The sequence below is a fragment of the Girardinichthys multiradiatus genome, chromosome 23 (genome assembly GCF_021462225.1).
Source record: "Girardinichthys multiradiatus isolate DD_20200921_A chromosome 23, DD_fGirMul_XY1, whole genome shotgun sequence".
Lineage (NCBI taxonomy): Eukaryota > Metazoa > Chordata > Actinopteri > Cyprinodontiformes > Goodeidae > Girardinichthys > Girardinichthys multiradiatus.
This window is the reverse complement of record NC_061815.1, coordinates 20,036,216-20,054,153: the sequence shown is the minus strand read 5'-3', so window position 1 is coordinate 20,054,153 and position 17,938 is coordinate 20,036,216. Positions and strand designations below refer to the sequence as shown.

Sequence of the window (17,938 nt, the reverse complement as noted above, 5' to 3'; positions counted from 1 at the left end):
CATTTTGAGGTCCGAGAAGAAACGAAAGTGTGCTCGTAAAAAATATTGAAACTGGTGCAAACTTGGCCAAAGCGTTCCGTAAACACCATCGTAATGGCGAGGAAGAAAAGCAAGCAACAAGGGGTCAGCCAGAAGGAGCTTGTGGCTGGACAGCAAATCGCACCGAAGAGCTCAGTCTCTCCCGGCGATGCAGCTGGCGGCGACGGCGACGGAGGAGATGCTGGGCTGGATAGGCTGGCCAACACCAGGGCGAACCAGGTAGCTAAAAAAAGCAAACCTTTCACGCAGACTAGCCGGCCTATGTTCCTGCTTTACTCTTCTAATCCCGACATCACTGCATTGTTCTTTTGTATTTAATTACCAGAAACCGCTGAGGTAAAATTAAATGCATTCGCTCGGTACTTGGAAGCTATTTCACACTTGATGTACTTGTCGTGGATGTGGAGCTTGGTCGGGTTGGATGTGCCGCTTAACAAACAAGCTGAATTTAGGGAGGAGAAGCCTGGAGCTTTGCAGCCCATCTCTTATGTCGGACAGGTGACATTGTGCCTCGGACAGGTCGTCCCATTTCCAGCCTTTACAACTCTTCATCCGCCCAGCTAGCGTTAGCCTCAAGGCTAGTCAGTGTGCCGCAAACGTGCTTCATCCTGTGTGCAGGAGCGCTCTGCAAGCCCGGGCTAACAGCTTAGCAGCTGCAGGAGACAACGGGTTAAACGTTATTATGCTAAATCTTATTTATCATTTGCTTTTTGTCGTCTCGCATTATTATTTGTGATTCTCTGTGGAGGTGCAACATAAGCTACTATCAGAACTTTACCTGTAAACACATCATTTTGTGAAGCCTTGATGAGATGGAGTCATTTCCACCAGGCATTGAAAACGAACTTAAAATTGATATGATATTAACTATATTTTAATTCGATAATAAAATAATACGTTTTTACTCCTGCCGCTATGAGCATCGTTTTTGGTGCCTAACTCAGTCTGAGTGAGTTGCACACAGAATTTAAAACAAGCTTAAAAACTAGGTTTAATTACAATCTATTAGTTTTCCTTTTTTACTCTTATAATAAAAAAAATAAAATAACAGTACCATTTTAACTCCAGCTCTATGATGCTCTAACACTATAGCATGTAGCTTTTGTTTATTTTCTTACAAATAAATCTTATAAAACATTATTTATCTTACATGATTTATTGCAAAATGCATCCTGGCAGGAATGCATTTCTCTAAATGTAATTTACAGCTATTTAAGCTTTATAATGATGCGACACAGTGTTTATACATACACAGAATTAACTCGTTGACCTCTGTTGACACTTGTTAGTTGACTGACGACCCCAGGATTATATTATATTTAAATTTCTCCAGCAGCTGACTTTAACTGACGTGTGTTGAAAGACTAGGGATGGTTCTGATGATTGGCATAATAACATTTCAGGTGATTAGTACTAATGATTTGAAAATAAAACACTTGGTAAAACTGTAGTCGATTATCGCAGAGGTGAAAAATCCAACTTTGTTGTTTGACTGAAGTGGTGCAGGTAACGCAGGGAAATATAACGCTCTGAAAATGAAACCAATCTAAAATGCTTAGTGCTCTTTTTTTTTTCTTTTTTTTTACCACAAAACTACAAAAAGTATTTAATCCCAACTAGGGTCTTTTTTTTTTCTAGGTTGAAATTCTGACCTGATAATCTGTTTTCCCCCTGGTATGTACGGTGGAGATGATGGGGAATAAAGAGCAGCTTCAGAAAACTATTCTGGGTCCTGGAAAAGGCTCCTGCAGGTCAAATCCACCTGTAGTGTTATAATTGCAGCTTGTTAAAACACCTTTCTGATAATTAAATATACATTTCCACAAAGCCGTGATGTTATTTTTAAGCTTGATGAAACGATAATCATGAAAGTGTTCATATAAGGTTTCTGAAAAAGTCAGTAATGTAATAAATACAATTTTAGGCCTTAAAAATTCTTAAATATGTCCAGAGTTTCAACACTAGGTTTCTAAATATTTTTAGTTAGGTCTTGCGTTTGTGTATTTTCATAAATTGCTGTTGCACTTCCTGGATTCATCTGGGATTTCTAGTTCTGGCTGAGGAATTTAGGTGTTATTTCTTGTGAAGTTATCTGTCGTTATCTGTGACTAAACTACAAGCCCCATGTTGCCGAGAAGCAGTAAACTGTGCTTGAGAAGAAGCGTTATATACTTTACTGTATACTGTAGGTACTGAAGTTAAGAAAACCCAGGTGTAAAAGCACTCGACTCACCTGCTGAAAAACATCGATTTATGTTGACGAAGTTGTGTTTATGTTCTGGTCTCTTCCTACTCACAAATCGCATTAAACAACCGGAATGCTCCCTGAAGTCGCAGTTCCGACTGGGAAAGCTGGAGCTCGCAAACCAACTCCGAGTTTAATATCCAACATACCGGCGGGCATACAGAATGTGGTAACGCTTACCGGTATTAATGATTTATTAGCACTTCCGACTGTTTTTATTTTATTTAACCAGTGGTACGTGTAGTGCTGTAAAATATCAATTTGTGAACATGTTCCTTTTAGTGTTTGAACACAGGAAACGGAAATAAACAGGCTTGTGCTCCTAGTCGTAGTCGGCACCAAAACAAGTAACACGTTTTCCTCTTGCAACCAGAACCCTCACAACTCGAGTATGATTCCCAGCTCCAAAATCCGAGACAACTCAAATGCAGATAAACCTTGTTTAAGTTATTAAAAAAGCTAAATATGTGGTGTTTATTAGTGTGTTATTATTCATAATTCACGCGGATCTTGAATTTAAATCATAATGATCTCGAAAACGTTTTTTAAAAAGTGGAGACACACTGTATTACCGTTACATTCATGACAAGACACTGATTTCTTTTTCTTTTTCTTGAATCTTTAATCTGCCAATATTTACATAAAACCCTACAGTCTGCGGGGCCCCTGAAGGTTAACTTGTGATATGAAGCAATACGATTAGCACTTAAAAACGATATTTTTTGTTGATCTGTTAGAGCTGCTATACATTATGCTGCATATCTTTGAAATGTTTTGAACTTGCAAGAATTTAATTTTTTATATTGTTGTTTGTGGCAGCATTTCAAAACAACCAAATGGTCATATCGAAACACGAAGAAACAAGAAAATTGGCCTCAAAGATAAGAAGAAATATGAGAGAAGATTAAAAAGAAATAAAGACTGATTTATACTATATCTGTATAGTGGTTCTTAGGCCCATTTATACCTATCTGGCTGCAAACTGGATTTTAATGCAAGGTGAAGTTTATTACGGAGCCACATGAAGTCAGGTTTTCATTCCTCAGTTCATTAAATCTTAAACTGTAATCACGTTGTTTCTCTCTGTGTCTGCCTAGCCCATGCACACCTGCTGCCTGCTGTGCCATCGAGAATTCAAGGACTGGGGAGCAGGTTCTGTCAACGGACTTCCCGCCAGCCACGGGACGAAGCTGGCCGACGCGGTGCCTGCACTCTCCCAGGCCTTATTGCGGGAGGCGCCGGGACGAAAGCTGGCCGACGCGGTACCCTCGCTGTCTCAGTCGCTGCTCGGAGAGGTGCCTCTGTGGATCTGTCAGAGCTGCTGCAAGAGCGTGGAAGAGGAGGAGAGACGGAGCACGCAGGAGCAGCCGTCATCGGTACATATAAAAGCCCCAGTTTGGGTCAGAGGGACTCAGCTTCTGTTTTCTAATAGTTGGGAAAACTGTTCGGTTGTTGGGACAATCAGTGCTTTTTTTTTTTTTTTTTTTTGTGAGATAAGATAATTAGATGCAAGTTAAAGTTGTTTCTGTGTTTATGGCAGAACCTCTTTTAGTTTGAGTGAAGCATCCCCAAAATAAACAATAAGTCAGATCGGTCTTTGGAATATGACAATCTTTTCCTTAATCGTCTCTGGTCGTTGATTCACCGGTTAAATACTGAAAAATCTGATTTCCTCTTTTTCCTTTTTGTTGAATGCATCAAAACTAATAACTCCCACTTTTTTTGGTCCATAAACACATCACCCAATAGCATGTACTTTATTGAGTTTAATTCAAAAATAAATCCAGGTTAGTTACTTTGATGCATAAATGGGGATATTCAGGTAATGTCTTAGTTTTCTGCTACTACGTCTATCATGGAACCTGCAGCACAGTTGCCTTTTTTTTCGTGATTGTCCTTAGAAAAATAAAATTGGAATTGGTCAGAATCATAGAGAAAACGAGCTATCAGACTCCATCAAGAAAAGTCAGGTTGGTACACCTCCAGTTCAAATTGTAAATGTCTTAAACATGAGAAAAACAAGATATGATCTTTTACTATTTTGTTTCTCTCCATAAAATAGTTGAATGCTTTTGTAAACTGTTTCACCTTGACATCTTTTTCTTCTGTTGGGTTCTTTTACTGCCAGAATTCAGGTCCAGTAAAAAAAGGACCAGATGAGGAACTAAATGTTGTTTTGTTTTGTGTTATTTCTTTCAAACCAGGTGCCATTGTCACACTCTTCCTCCTGTAAGTCCCAAAGCTGTGGGAACGGTTACCCGGAGCAAAGTACTGTAGACTGGGACCCGAGTTCCTTCCTGTCGGCCCACAAACTGTCAGGCCTCTGGAACTCGGCCCACTCCAATGGAGGCGAGCACTGCAACCACAACACTTCTTCGCACTCACAAGGCCTGTCATCACAAGGTAAGGCACAGAGCAGCCGGGGACACACACGGTGATGGCTGAAGGTTTCTCCAGGCTGAAGTGGCATGTGTAGAGGCTCGTTCTTGTTGTTCAGTGGAAACTGCGTTTGTTGGTATAAATACAGGCTGGCATCTTGCTCAGCTTTTGGTCTGCTGCATCTCAGAGCAAGAAAATGAAGTTTGGCCTCAGCATTATTGTAGGAAGGATAATGCTGGCAGATAGAAGGTTGGTTAAATCAAAAACTGATTTAACTAAACCCTTTATTGCTCGCCACAGAGCTAATGTATTTGGAGGCTTGATTGTAGTCTGAGTCATTAATAAATAAGAGTCGACTAAAATGTAACAAAGAAAAAGTCGTGACGTGCCAATTAATCAGCCAATGAACTAAATGAGCTGGTTTTGCTTCAGTCAGTTCCGACTGGTGATCGCCAGCTCAAACACTGAAAAATTCATTTGTTTTTCTTGTTCATTGAAGGAATTGATTCCCAGTTTTTCGTGTCTATCAAGTAATCGACAAACTGTGTGGTTTGGGTTCTTTTTCTGTTTTCAGTTGAGGGAAAATCAGATAAAGGTTATTAAGGTCGTATGTATTGACTTATTTTGTGTTGGATTCAAATCTACCGCCTGAATGGTCAAGTCTGTTGTTAATGTGTTTATATTTAATTGCTGAATTAAAATAAGTTTATCTAAAGGAGTTTGCATTTGCTGTAAACTAAATTGGAATCGTCGGGTCGGACCTCAAAGAACACCAGGAATCTGTCAGCCAGTGAAAGTCTGATCAGTGCGTGATCGAGAAGCAGTTCTGTCTTAAACTTGTGAAACAGTAGAGGAACATTTCAACAGACCAGATAAGTTATCGTTCATCATCTTTTCTGTCTTGTCACAGCTTAAAAATTACAGAGCCAAGCATTTATTGCTCCTAAACTTTCCAAAACTCCAAGGAGGAGTAAACTTCTCATGTGCCTTCTGATTTCTGCAGTGCAGATGAGACAGAAACTTAAGATCATCTGAACACTGGTGACACCTGCTATTGTGTTCTGGCCTATTTGCACTCTATTGTCACTATCTGATTATTACATGAGTATGCAAAATGACCTGTTTACGTTTTATTCTTGTTAAAACTAACTCTTTCATTTTAGCCCAATAAAGACACTGATCTTTTTTTACTTGCAAAGATGTGGCACCTTTGAAGTAGTGCTAAAGTCATAAAAGGATTTTAGGCGGTTCTCGTCAGGGACCTGAAAAAGTTTGGAATCTGTTTTTATAATTTTACAGGTTTGGAAAGGAATAGATATCGAAAAGTGTTTCCACTTCTCCACAAGCTTACATAGGCCAAAAATCAGTTTGACCAATGAAGAGTAGAGCGGGTAGTTGGCTAAAAGGTAATCAGCAGTCTGGAGAATATAAACAATAGAAGAAAAAAGATTAGAATTTTAAAAAGCATTAAGACAAGACTCACACCTCACTTATCATCACATATATATAACTTCTAAATATATAAATTCATCATATGATCCACCAAAAAGTGAAACGTAAGGGATTAATACTATATAATTGAGAGAAAGTATAATTAAGAATAGCTATTAAATATAATTTAATAGCAGTTCTTAAATCAAGCTTTTAAGTGTGACAGGTGGTCCTCTTCTGGATGTTTGTTTCTGTTTTAGAGTTATACAACCTGACCATCTTCATCCTTTATACTTAATTTACCACATTAAAGCTTCACTTTAACATTTTAACCATCAGTTATGCAACGAGTACCCACACATCATACAAAGCATTAAAACATCATCTGTATCTGCATCTGTAACAGCTGTATTTATACAGTGCCGATTCACAACACATGTTTGAAGATACTTTACAAAAAATAGTCCGTTTAGTTAAATCATACAGATTCAAAGTCAAGAACATAGATTCTAATTGATCCTAGTTATCAAACAGTTCAGTCAGATTCAGTTTATTATTCAAATTGGTTAAAAGTATTTCTATCTAAGGAAAACCAGCAGATTGCATCCAGTCAGAGACTTGGAGCATTGACTCTGTCTAGATGAGGAAGTACTTGCATTGTTACGTTGACTTTGCAGCAATCCCTCACACTGAGCATGCATGTGGCGATAGTGGAAAGGAAAACTCCTTTTTAACAGGAAGAAACCTCCAACAGAACCAGAACCAGGCTCATTGTAAGCAGCCACTTGCTGGCCGGATGTTGGAGCGAACAGAGCATAGGCCCAAAAAAAAAAACACAAGTACTGATCCAGGAGTATTTTCTATGTTAAAGAAAAGTAAGAAGTTAATTACAGTAGTAGCTCCTTTAGTGGCTTCATCTAGGAGAGAAAGACAGCTAAGCAGATTAACTCTGAGCCAGTTTTCAAGTTTAGAGCATGAAAGAGAGCACATGCAGTTAGTCATAGTAGAAGCTCAGCCAGTAGCTATGTCTTGCAGAGAGACGGGGTTAAACACTGAAAGACAGGGCCAAGTGTATCATCTGTAGAAGGAGAACATTAAATTGTTGGCAGCAGCAGCTCAGCCGATGCTTCCCCGCAGGAAGGCTGCTCAGCTAAACGGAACGCCAGGCCAGATGTAGCTTCAATGAAGGGAAAAAACAGAGAAAGGCAGAATGGCATCAGTTCATAAACTTTGCATTAAATGATTAGTCCTGATTTCAGAAATGTAATCATTGTAGATTTGGAAATGGATCTGATCTATGTTAGTTCAGATTCCAAACAAGGTGGAGAAACAGCCTTTTACCACACTACCGAATCTAAAGAAAACTTGAATGTTGTGTTATTTCATGGATGGTAAAAAGAAAAGCTGTCTATTGTATGAAATAAATGGTTTATACTTAAATGTATGTGTCTGGAAAAGCATGACGTTTTGAAAAGGAAAAATGTTTTTATTTAGTTACAGAATGTGTTTATCATAGGAACGTTTTTCAGCCCTTGTAGAAAAGCAGGTGAAGTGTCTTCCTAGTCCAGGACTGTAGTCACTCAGATGTACTGCAGAGTTTTCTAAACATGACAAGCTGAAGAACGTTTCATTTAAGGAGAAGTGAAAATAAGGCGTGTTTATGTGTTTACAGAGGGTAAAGTGTAGCTGAATGCTATATTAACTTTCCTTTTGTTATATTTCCAAGCCTCATGGCTTTATTGGGACTGCCCTGTAGTGTTTACCTGATACACCAGAGTGCTTGCAACTCTGCTCTGGGATAAAAAAAATTGAATTGGTAATGTTGCACAATTGCAGCTAAAATGTGGAAATGACAGTGAAATGATGCCTGTGTGCGCCGTGAAGGTGTACATCATTCCTAAATTAAACAAAACCAGTGCAACAGATATATAAGGACATATGAAGGACAATGAGTACGTCGATATATTAAAACTCATATCCTTTATCCTTCCTTTTCTTATTAGATTTGGATGCGGGACTTTAATTATTAAGTGCCAAAAATCATTTTTTTTCCTTCTGGTGTCTTTCTAATAGCAGCAATTATACCTGGTTACTGTTGGACGGTTAAATGTGCCCCAAAGAAAATAGATGCTTCCACAAAACAAACCCATCGAATCTGAGTCACCTCTAAATGCTTAGTACTGTTATAGTGTTAAATTACACCAACTGGTCAGATGTTTAGTACTGTCTTTTTATCTGTGTGTTTATCAGTGTTAAATATGGAAGTGCACATCCATTAAACCTCAGTTATTTTAGACGTTTTACACGTTTTATTCTACAGGGTTAACAGCCTGTCACGAGAAACGGGGACTTCACGAAGCACCTGGAAAATCGTCAAAAACTTCAAGTCCCAAAGTCTGTCCCTACAGTCACCCGTCATCCCAGAATTCCAGTGGATCTTCTGCTGGGATCTCCCAGTCTACCTCAGCAGACCTCTGTAAGACCACTCCCAAGCACTTGAAGACCATGTGCCGTCGACCAACACCTCCAGGTATTTTGTTTCGTCTGATTCTGGGTCAGTAGTATTTTATTGAAAGTAAACAGGCACCGATTAAATATTTTTGCTGCCAGTTTCTCCAATTTTCTAAAGGCAAGGACAAGTTCATTCATACACAGGGTAATTCAAAGTTTTAGCCAGTTTCCTCTTTAAGAACTTGTGTGTTTGTCAGAGTGAAAGCAGTCAGCTCTGCATTTAAACAGGATTTTACTCTGGGTTTCAAAACAAGTCATCGTTTCCACGATGATTCTCACTATAACTGACATTCCCAAAAGATTTTTTTTTAATCCAGCATGTTCCACGACAGACAATTAAACTCCCCAAAAGGATGAAATGGAACAAGTTTACCCACTGAGGAGTGTTGTGTTTGGGGACCTTGGAGGGCCTAGGTATGATGCGTTCAATGATGGGGGAAAAAATCAGCAACCACAAATAAGAGCTGGTCGCGTGTAAAATCGACAGATTGTAGTCACCTCCTCATTTGTTGGTGCTTCTGCAATTAAATGTGTTTTTATAGCATTAAAGCAACCAGAATGCAGAGTTGCCTATTATCTAGCGTCAATAAGGCTGCTAACTGAGTAACATTTATACTTTATCTTTATCTTTAAGAAAGAAGAGCTGTTTAGATATAATCTTCATTCATTCATTCATCTTCTATACCGCTTATTCCATAGTGGGTCTTTTGATATAAAATAAAGAAAAACTATTTAATAATACCAGGAAAACACCATTTATATTAGGAACAAATATGATGAAAGAAGATGTAAAGTTGAATTTTATCTAGTTAAATATTTTGTTCTTTAATGAACACAAATTAAATAGGGTTTTTTGTTTTTTATCTGGAAGGTGAGGAATCATAATTTCATAATTTCAACAAAATAAAATTGTATAGCATTTGTTTTAACACATTAAATAATTTTTGATTATTTCTGTATTATTTAAAAAATGCAATCCCCTTATCTTAACCCTGTTCAGTTAACAACACATTAGAGTCATTTTACAATGATTCTAATGGTTTGCTTCATTTTGGTAAAAGAAAGCAAACATTTTTGTAATCTGCTCTCTTAGTTGATGCCATGCACATTCCCTCCTGGTTGGGCTGTAGTTTCTTCTCCTGGAGATCGTTTGGTCTCTTTGTGACCCCTCAATAATGCCCTTCTTGTTGTTTTTGTGGTTGACTTTTCTTGGTAGGTTTCTGGTTAACAAATATAATAGTGATCCAAGGATTAATCTACATTTTTAGCTTATCTGATCTCCAGAACTTTGTTCCTGATATGTTTAAAGAATTCTGTTCATTTTCTGCTACCTGCTTGGTGGTTTCAATGCTTAGTTATGATACAGAGCCTGAGGCCTCTCATACAAATCTCATGAGGCTTTCACTGCACACAGTCAAATGTAATCCCATTACAATTGTGACTTCTTAAGTTAAAATGAAATGCAAAAATGTTTCCAGTCTAACAACGTAAAAAAAGGTCCTAAAGAAGTGAATCTTTTTTCAAGGTCCTTTGCATACAGGAACATCAGGATTGCTCATTTGTAATCACAACCAAAACACAGTGTGTGTAACCTGGAGCTCTTTTTTTTTCTCATGTTTGCTATTGTCCAGGGGAAGCCTTTCATCCCAGTGACCACCATCAACATGCAGACTTGTCAGTACCGCCCAACAGTCCCACCGGTCTTTCCTCCCAGCATTCCTCCCTCCTGCCCCCAAAGCCACACTCTGGACAGCATAGCCATGTCACCTCGTCCTGTGGCACTGGCGTGGCGGCCCACGCTTCTTTCTCCCCGCTGGTACCAAACCTTCACAGTCCCACAGCCAAACTCAGCTCTCCGAGTCCAGACAGCCCAACGTCTGTTCATAAGCCCAGTTCATGCAAAAACTCCCACATTCCTGCTGTGAACACACAACACAGCAAGTTGGGAACGTCTCTAATGGGCTGTAACCACTCTTGTAACGGACACAATCCAGGAACTGTGGCCCCTTCTAACGTTGGCCATCTAACAGCTGGAGCCTGCAGGTTAGAACCGTTGTCTCTACTTATGTGACATTAATACATTTCTGTGTTTATTGAAAGTAGAAATACATTTATGGGGGCTTATATCTCTTTTGCAGGGATCAGGCATGTAAGGGGCACAAAGTGACAAATGGGACATTGTGCCACCCTTCGTCTGAGCTGGAAGAAGGTGAGGATGAAGATAGCAGCTCTGAGAGGAGCTCCTGCGCCTCCTCTTCAACCAATCAAAAGGACGGGAAGTACTGTGACTGCTGCTACTGCGAGTTCTTTGGACACAATGCGGTAATTTACCTCCCCCTTTAGACATAGAAGGTTCAAAATAGAAAGCATTTGCTCAGCCAGACTTCCAGAGTAACATGCTTAACCTCTTATAGCCTCCAGCTGCACCAACCAGCAGAAACTACGCCGAGATCCGTGAGAAGCTTCGCTCGCGTTTAACTCGCCGTAAAGAGGAGCTGCCTCAGCGTCAGGATGCTGAACTGACAGCTGCCGGGGCCATCGATAACAGGGACGTGAACGAGCTGCTGGACTTCATTAACAGTTCGGAGCCGAAACCTGTCAACAGTGCCAAGGCTGCCAAAAGGGCCCGACACAAACAAAAGAAGAAGGTGTGCTGACCTTTGAGACCATTTGGTTTTTATTAAGTTTTTATGGATCTTCATCCTGAACTTGTTGAAGTAGTGTCCCAAATCATTTTACTTGACTAGGAGTTTAAAATAATAAAAAACTTAAAGTCTAGTCCAGCAATAAAAGGTCAATTCAATTGCGATCACATTAGTAACTTTAGATGTAATTTTGTCATAGTAAAATCTGATAGACCGTGATTAAGGTCAGAGGTTTACATACACTCTATGGACATGACTGCCACATTCATTTTGGACTTTTAAAGCTAGATTTGAGGGGTCCTTATTGTCAGGGTAGCATTTTATTACAACATAGAATTTCAGTGATTTTTAACAACAGGATTTAGGTGCACAAGTTTACATTTAATTATGAATTTTCTCTAATCAAACCCAGGATCAAAAGGTTACATACAGGCTCAATTACATATATACACCCGCACTAATATTTGATTAAAAGTCTTGCAGTTGTGTAGAAACCACACATACAGGTCCTTCTCAAAAAATTAGCATATTGTGATAAAGTTCATTATTTTCCATAATGTCATGATGAAAATTTAACATTCATATATTTTAGATTCATTGCACACTAACTGAAATATTTCAGGTCTTTTATTGTCTTAATACGGATGATTGTGGCATACAGCTCATGAAAACCCAAAATTCCTATCTCACAAAATTAGCATATTTCATCCGACCAATAAAAGAAAAGTGTTTTTAATACAAAAAACGTCAACCTTCAAATAATCATGTACAGTTATGCACTCAATACTTGGTCGGGAATCCTTTGGCAGAAATGACTGCTTCAATGCGGCGTGGCATGGAGGCAATCAGCCTGTGGCACTGCTGAGGTCTTATGGAGGCCCAGGATGCTTCGATAGCGGCCTTTAGCTCATCCAGAGTGTTGGGTCTTGAGTCTCTCAACGTTCTCTTCACAATATCCCACAGATTCTCTATGGGGTTCAGGTCAGGAGAGTTGGCAGGCCAATTGAGCACAGTGATACCATGGTCAGTAAACCATTTACCAGTGGTTTTGGCACTGTGAGCAGGTGCCAGGTCGTGCTGAAAAAGGAAATCTTCATCTCCATAAAGCTTTTCAGCAGATGGAAGCATGAAGTGCTCCAAAATCTCCTGATAGCTAGCTGCATTGACCCTGCCCTTGATAAAACACAGTGGACCAACAACAGCAGCTGACACGGCACCCCAGACCATCACTGACTGTGGGTACTTGACACTAGACTTCTGGCATTTTGGCATTTCCTTCTCCCCAGTCTTCCTCCAGACTCTGGCACCTTGATTTCCGAATGACATGCAGAATTTGCTTTATCCAAAAAAAGTACTTTGGACCACTGAGCAACAGTCCAGTGCTGCTTCTCTGTAGCCCAGGTCAGGCGCTTCTGCCGCTGTTTCTGGTTCAAAAGTGGCTTGACCTGGGGAATGCGGCACCTGTAGCCCATTTCCTGCACACACCTGTGCACGGTGGCTCTGGATGTTTCTACTCCAGACTCAGTCCACTGCTTCCGCAGGTCCCCCAAGGTCTGGAATCGGCCCTTCTCCACAATCTTCCTCAAGGTCCGGTCACCTCTTCCTGTTGTGCAGCGTTTTCTGCCACACATTTTCCTTCCCACAGACTTCCCACTGAGGTGCCTTGATACAGCACTCTGGGAACAGCCTATTCGTTCAGAAATGTCTTTCTGTGTCTTACCCTCTTGCTTGAGGGTGTCAATAGTGGCCTTCAGGACAGCAGTCAGGTCGGCAGTCTTACCCATGATTGGGGTTTTGAATGATGAACCAGGCTGGGAGTTTTAAAGGCCTCAGGAATCTTTTGCAGGTGTTTAGAGTTAACTCGTTGATTCAGATGATTAGGTTCATAGCTCGTTTAGAGACCCTTTTAATGATATGCTAATTTTGTGAGATAGGAATTTTGGGTTTTCATGAGCTGTATGCCAAAATCATCCGTATTAAGACAATAAAAGACCTGAAATATTTCAGTTAGTGTGCAATGAATCTAAAATATATGAATGTTAAATTTTCATCATGACATTATGGAAAATAATGAACTTTATCACAATATGCTAATTTTTTGAGAAGGACCTGTATTGTAGCCATCAACTAGGCTCTGGCATAATTTTAGTCGGATATATCTTCATATCAGAATTGGTAGAGCTCATTTAAATTGGTTCTCTTCTTGGCACTGATGTGGCTTTTAATCATAGTCTGTACGTTTCCAATAGGGCTAAGTTTGGGACTATTCGAGACACTTGATGTCGTTAGCTTGTTAGCTTTACTCTTTCCAAAACCAGTTCTGCAGTTTGGGATCATTGTCCAGTCCTGTCCAAGTTTCAACCATGCTTGACTGCTGATTATGTGCTCCTAGTATTGAAGGCCTCAAGTTGACTCCGGCAAACATTCATTGTGTCATTTTGGCCAAACAGCTCAATCTTTTTCTCATCTCTGACGATAGACCTTTTTTTTGTCTGAAGACATTTGCATCCATGTGGGCTGCTGCAAATTTCGTTTGAGCTTGAAGGAGTCTGTTTAGAAGTAGACGCTTCTTCTTGGTCGGTGCGCTTGTCCGTCTGGACAGTGATCCTGAACATGCATCAAGCCTTTTTTTTTTTTTTTTTCGAAGGCTTACATAAAGCTTCCTGACTGGCCTTTCCAAAGCCGCAGCCTCTACACTGTTACAAATGTATGGGCATTACATAAAAAAAAGCTAAGTACAAGACAGTAAAACGACCAATCACAGATATCAAATTTTCAGCCAAAATTGTACCAGAAGCTTGTTAATGGCTTCAAAAAGTGTGGCCAACTAACCAATTATTCATAGGAGTGTAGGTATAATTCTGAAACTATGGATTAGAGAAAACCTCCAATAAATTCAAACCTGTGCAGTTTAACAATGTTTAAATTAAATGGTGTGTTATCAGGCCAACACAACATAAACCAACTCCCATAAATAACAGGAAACGTAAAGCATTCATGCAGATGTCATGCAAACTTCTCTATAGCTTTACTATTACGGTCTCAGGACATTCTAAATGTGTGTGTGTGTTTATTCCTGAACCGGTTCCATTTACGTTGCAGGAAAAAGCCCAGCAGGTTAACATTGGTGTTGCCTGCAGTGAACCCCAGTCTAATCCACCTGAGGAGCCTGTGGACGAGCCTATTCCTGATGGTCCTGAAACCAGTCGGCTGCTTGACTGGCCTCAGCTGGAACTAGAACGGGTCAACAGTTTTCTCACAAGCCGATTAGAAGAGATCAAGAACACCATCAAAGACTCAATACGGGCCTCGTTCAGCATGTACGACCTCAATCTGGACGTCAATGACTTTCCCAAGAAGGCGGCCACATTGGAGGGAAACCACTTATTGTCGCATCTCAATGGTTCCTCTGACTTGCAGCAGATAGACCTGGACCTTTCTCCTCTGTCACTGGGAAGCTTTAAGAGCCACCTGGACCTGGTTAACGGATGGGAGGACACAAATGTCCCCTCTTCTCCCACTGCTGCTGCCAACATTTCATCAGGGGTCAGTGCTTCTTCAAAGGAAACCCAGCGGTTGCACACTACAAGCAGTCTCTCAAAGCTTGCTAGAGTTCGCTCCCCAGAAAGATGCACTTCAACTGGATGTGACAGTTTGCCACCGGTGCCAGTCCACGCAACGGAAAAATCGAAGGAGGATGCGCCGGATCCAAAGAACACAACTACTGGGAACAGTGGTGCAAAGTCAAAGAAAAATAAAAAGCAGCAGCTAAAACAGGAGCAGTCTGTATTGGAGCAAACTTTTAACAAACCAACCAAAGCTGCCTCTGGGAATGAAGCTCAGAAAACCAATGAGTCTAAAGAAATGGCACCTCACGGCCCAAAGTCTGGGAGCAAACAACCTCAGCAGCCAGTAGACAACCAGAGGAACGGGCCGAAGAAAACTGAGGAGGGCAGATCGTCCAAAAATGTATCAAATGGAGCAAATGGCCTCCTGGGTGCACCGAGGGGGAAAACTGACACAGAGAGCCGAGGAGGTCGGTCTGAGCAGGAATGTGAGAGCAAAGCTCACACCTCTATTCCTCCAAATGGTCCTCAACAGCAGCAACCCAAGGGGAAAAATAAGAAGAACAAGAACAGGGGAGAAAAGTCCAACAGTGCTATTGGTATGGGACAACATCTTTATTTTTAACTCACTATTTTTTATTTGATTCATCACATCTAATTCTGCATCTTCATGTCTGTTCTTCAGACGACGTGTTTCTCCCTAAGGATGTGGATCCCACAGAAATGGATGAGATTGATCGGGAAGTCGAATACTTTAAAAGGTAAACACAGTACAGCTGTATTAAAAAATATGTTTTAGTTGAAACTAGAGATGCACTAATCAGAACTTTAAGGTTTCATTCTGATCTCTGAGTTTTGTTCAGCTTTGACCTATAGATGGTGATTTGTGCCTAATTTTATTTTATTTTTTTCATTTTCTCTAGCCTTCTTGCCAGGAGCAGTCATTGATTATTTATGTTAAGAGCAGAGACAACTTTATGCCCCATTGTGTGAGAAAGCAGTAGCTAGAAAAAATGTACTATTTTAAAGCAAAGACAAAATTATCACACAATAGAAATGTCTTTTGCATCTTGTATTAGCAATAAGCAGGGTTGGCACAATAAAATATGAATTCTTTAGGGAATGTAATCCCTTGACTTTAAGGTTGCCACATTTCCAGATCCATTGTGGTTTAGGATGGACCTAACTTAAAAGCTCAAAGAATGAGACATAACATCTCGATTTTTACTCTGTTAAGCCTTCCCGTTATCCACTAAAAGTGTTACTCTCTCAAACTGTTGCAGCCTGAATGAACTAAAGACATGTCTTAACGTGTTAAAGAACAATTTCTTGTAAATTGTGTCTTACATCTCTGCTTCCCTGACTTGTATAAATTACTGATTCTGGTCAAATATAAATTTGAGTCTTCTTCCTTCAGTAACCACTTCCCCGCATAAATGTGTTGTTTTCTGGGTGAACTGTTAACTCTTACTTGGTTGATCACTGATCAGAAAAAAATCGTGTTTTTGACCCATTTGGTGACCCATCCAGGCCGATCAAGCTGATTTCTCTGACAGTGTTAAAATAGTTTGCTCCACTAACCCTTTTTTTTTCCCTTTTTTCTTGTTTTTATATTTGCTCCCAACAGGTTCTGTCTTGATTCTGCAAAACAAACTCGGCAAAAAGTAGCAGTGAACTGGTCCAACTTCAGCCTCAAAAAGGTCCCTTCCAATGCAGCGCAATAACCTGGATGCGAGTCGGAGGGGAAGACAAAATTCTTCACATCACAAACTCTTTCAGCAGAGCACTGTTTGGCCTGAGGCCTTCTCTCATTCCCAGTTTTCTTATCCTGACAAAGCCAAGGGACCCTGGTTTCAAAATCTCGCTCTTCACTAAAAAGACTGAAATCTGACTCATGGCTAAGAAGCCAGTTAGTGTTGTCAAGGCCAACTCTACCCTTTTGCTATCATTGCAACATGAACTGAATCACTGAGACAGAAATGGAGGAAAGTCTGTTGATTCAACTGCATCCATGTGCTTACATATGTAGTATGTAAACAATTACATGAAATAAATGGTTTTATCACAAATCTGAGAAATGTTAACGTTGTTAAACTGATGAATTCCAGTCAAATAAAATGGAATCGGTGCTCATCTTCCATCACAACCTGCACTCCTACAGTCTAACCCAGTATGCTAATAATGTACAGTTGTCAGAATTTGGCACAATATAATATTTTTTTATCTAATATTAAGAAAAAAACACCACCACCACGCTGAGTTAGTCGTTCCTGGCTCTATATTGGATTCTTGACCCAATACTTAATTAGGATCAACAACCTTCCTTACTCTAGACCTACCTGCTAGACTTAATTATGAAATTGAAAAAAAAAAATAACAGCATGTTTTTTTAAGCAATGGATATGGGAGCAACACTAAATTCATATTCATGTTGACACTTCTTAAATTTAGTTTTTACATGTGGCCTATGGAATGCATGGTAAATGATTTCTATCAGACCCACCCCAGCCCCCCACAGATGCATCCCTATGCATGATGTGTTAAACACAAAAGAAACTGAACTCTGCTCCTTTCTTGTACTGGAAAAATTTGTGTGTGACTTCAGTGTCAGTCCCCCTTCGCTGTTAGTTATGAAGAATTACAGATATCCAATACACTGATATATGTGTTGAAGTAAACCCTTGCCATGAAGTGCTTACTCTCTAAACTGCTTTTTCAGCCCCTGCTCGGCAGCACACTGTGCAATGTTCACTCCAACATTGGAAACACATTGTTGCAGTTAATTTAAATGCTTGTACATATTGAGTGAATATCTTTGGCCCCTTCAAGCCTTTTTCTTACTTTTCTGAGGGTTGTTTGTGTATATGTGTGAGCTTCATTTTCCATACTGCTCTGACCTGTACTGTTAACTCGACACCCTCCTCCCAAGTGTTTTCTTGGCAACAATGATAGAAGAGACCTTTAGGACACGAGCCTTAGGTTTTACACCGGTATCAATGTTTTTGCCTGATGGCTTTCATGAAGATGGATGATTTTCTTTTTTTATCATTTTAAATCTGTGCTGAAATTCTGTTTTTAATGTAACATCTCTGATGTTTTCCAGGTTATACTCAACTAGAAAA

The 17,938-nt window shown here is 39.9% G+C and overlaps 1 protein-coding gene across 1 annotated transcript; it reads left to right on the top strand.

Annotated features, from left to right (window-relative positions):
* Nucleotides 1–90: 90 nt before the first annotated feature.
* Nucleotides 91–16,890, top strand: fam193b (family with sequence similarity 193 member B). Its single transcript, XM_047353778.1, has 10 exons — nucleotides 91–258; nucleotides 3,382–3,660; nucleotides 4,489–4,687; nucleotides 8,415–8,624; nucleotides 10,237–10,648; nucleotides 10,744–10,927; nucleotides 11,020–11,253; nucleotides 14,353–15,415; nucleotides 15,502–15,577; nucleotides 16,444–16,890. Exons 1-10 carry the CDS (start codon nucleotides 94–96, stop codon nucleotides 16,538–16,540), a joined length of 2,919 nt encoding a protein of 972 aa, XP_047209734.1. The 5' UTR covers nucleotides 91–93; the 3' UTR covers nucleotides 16,541–16,890.
* The last annotated feature ends 1,048 nt before the right edge of the window (nucleotides 16,891–17,938 follow it).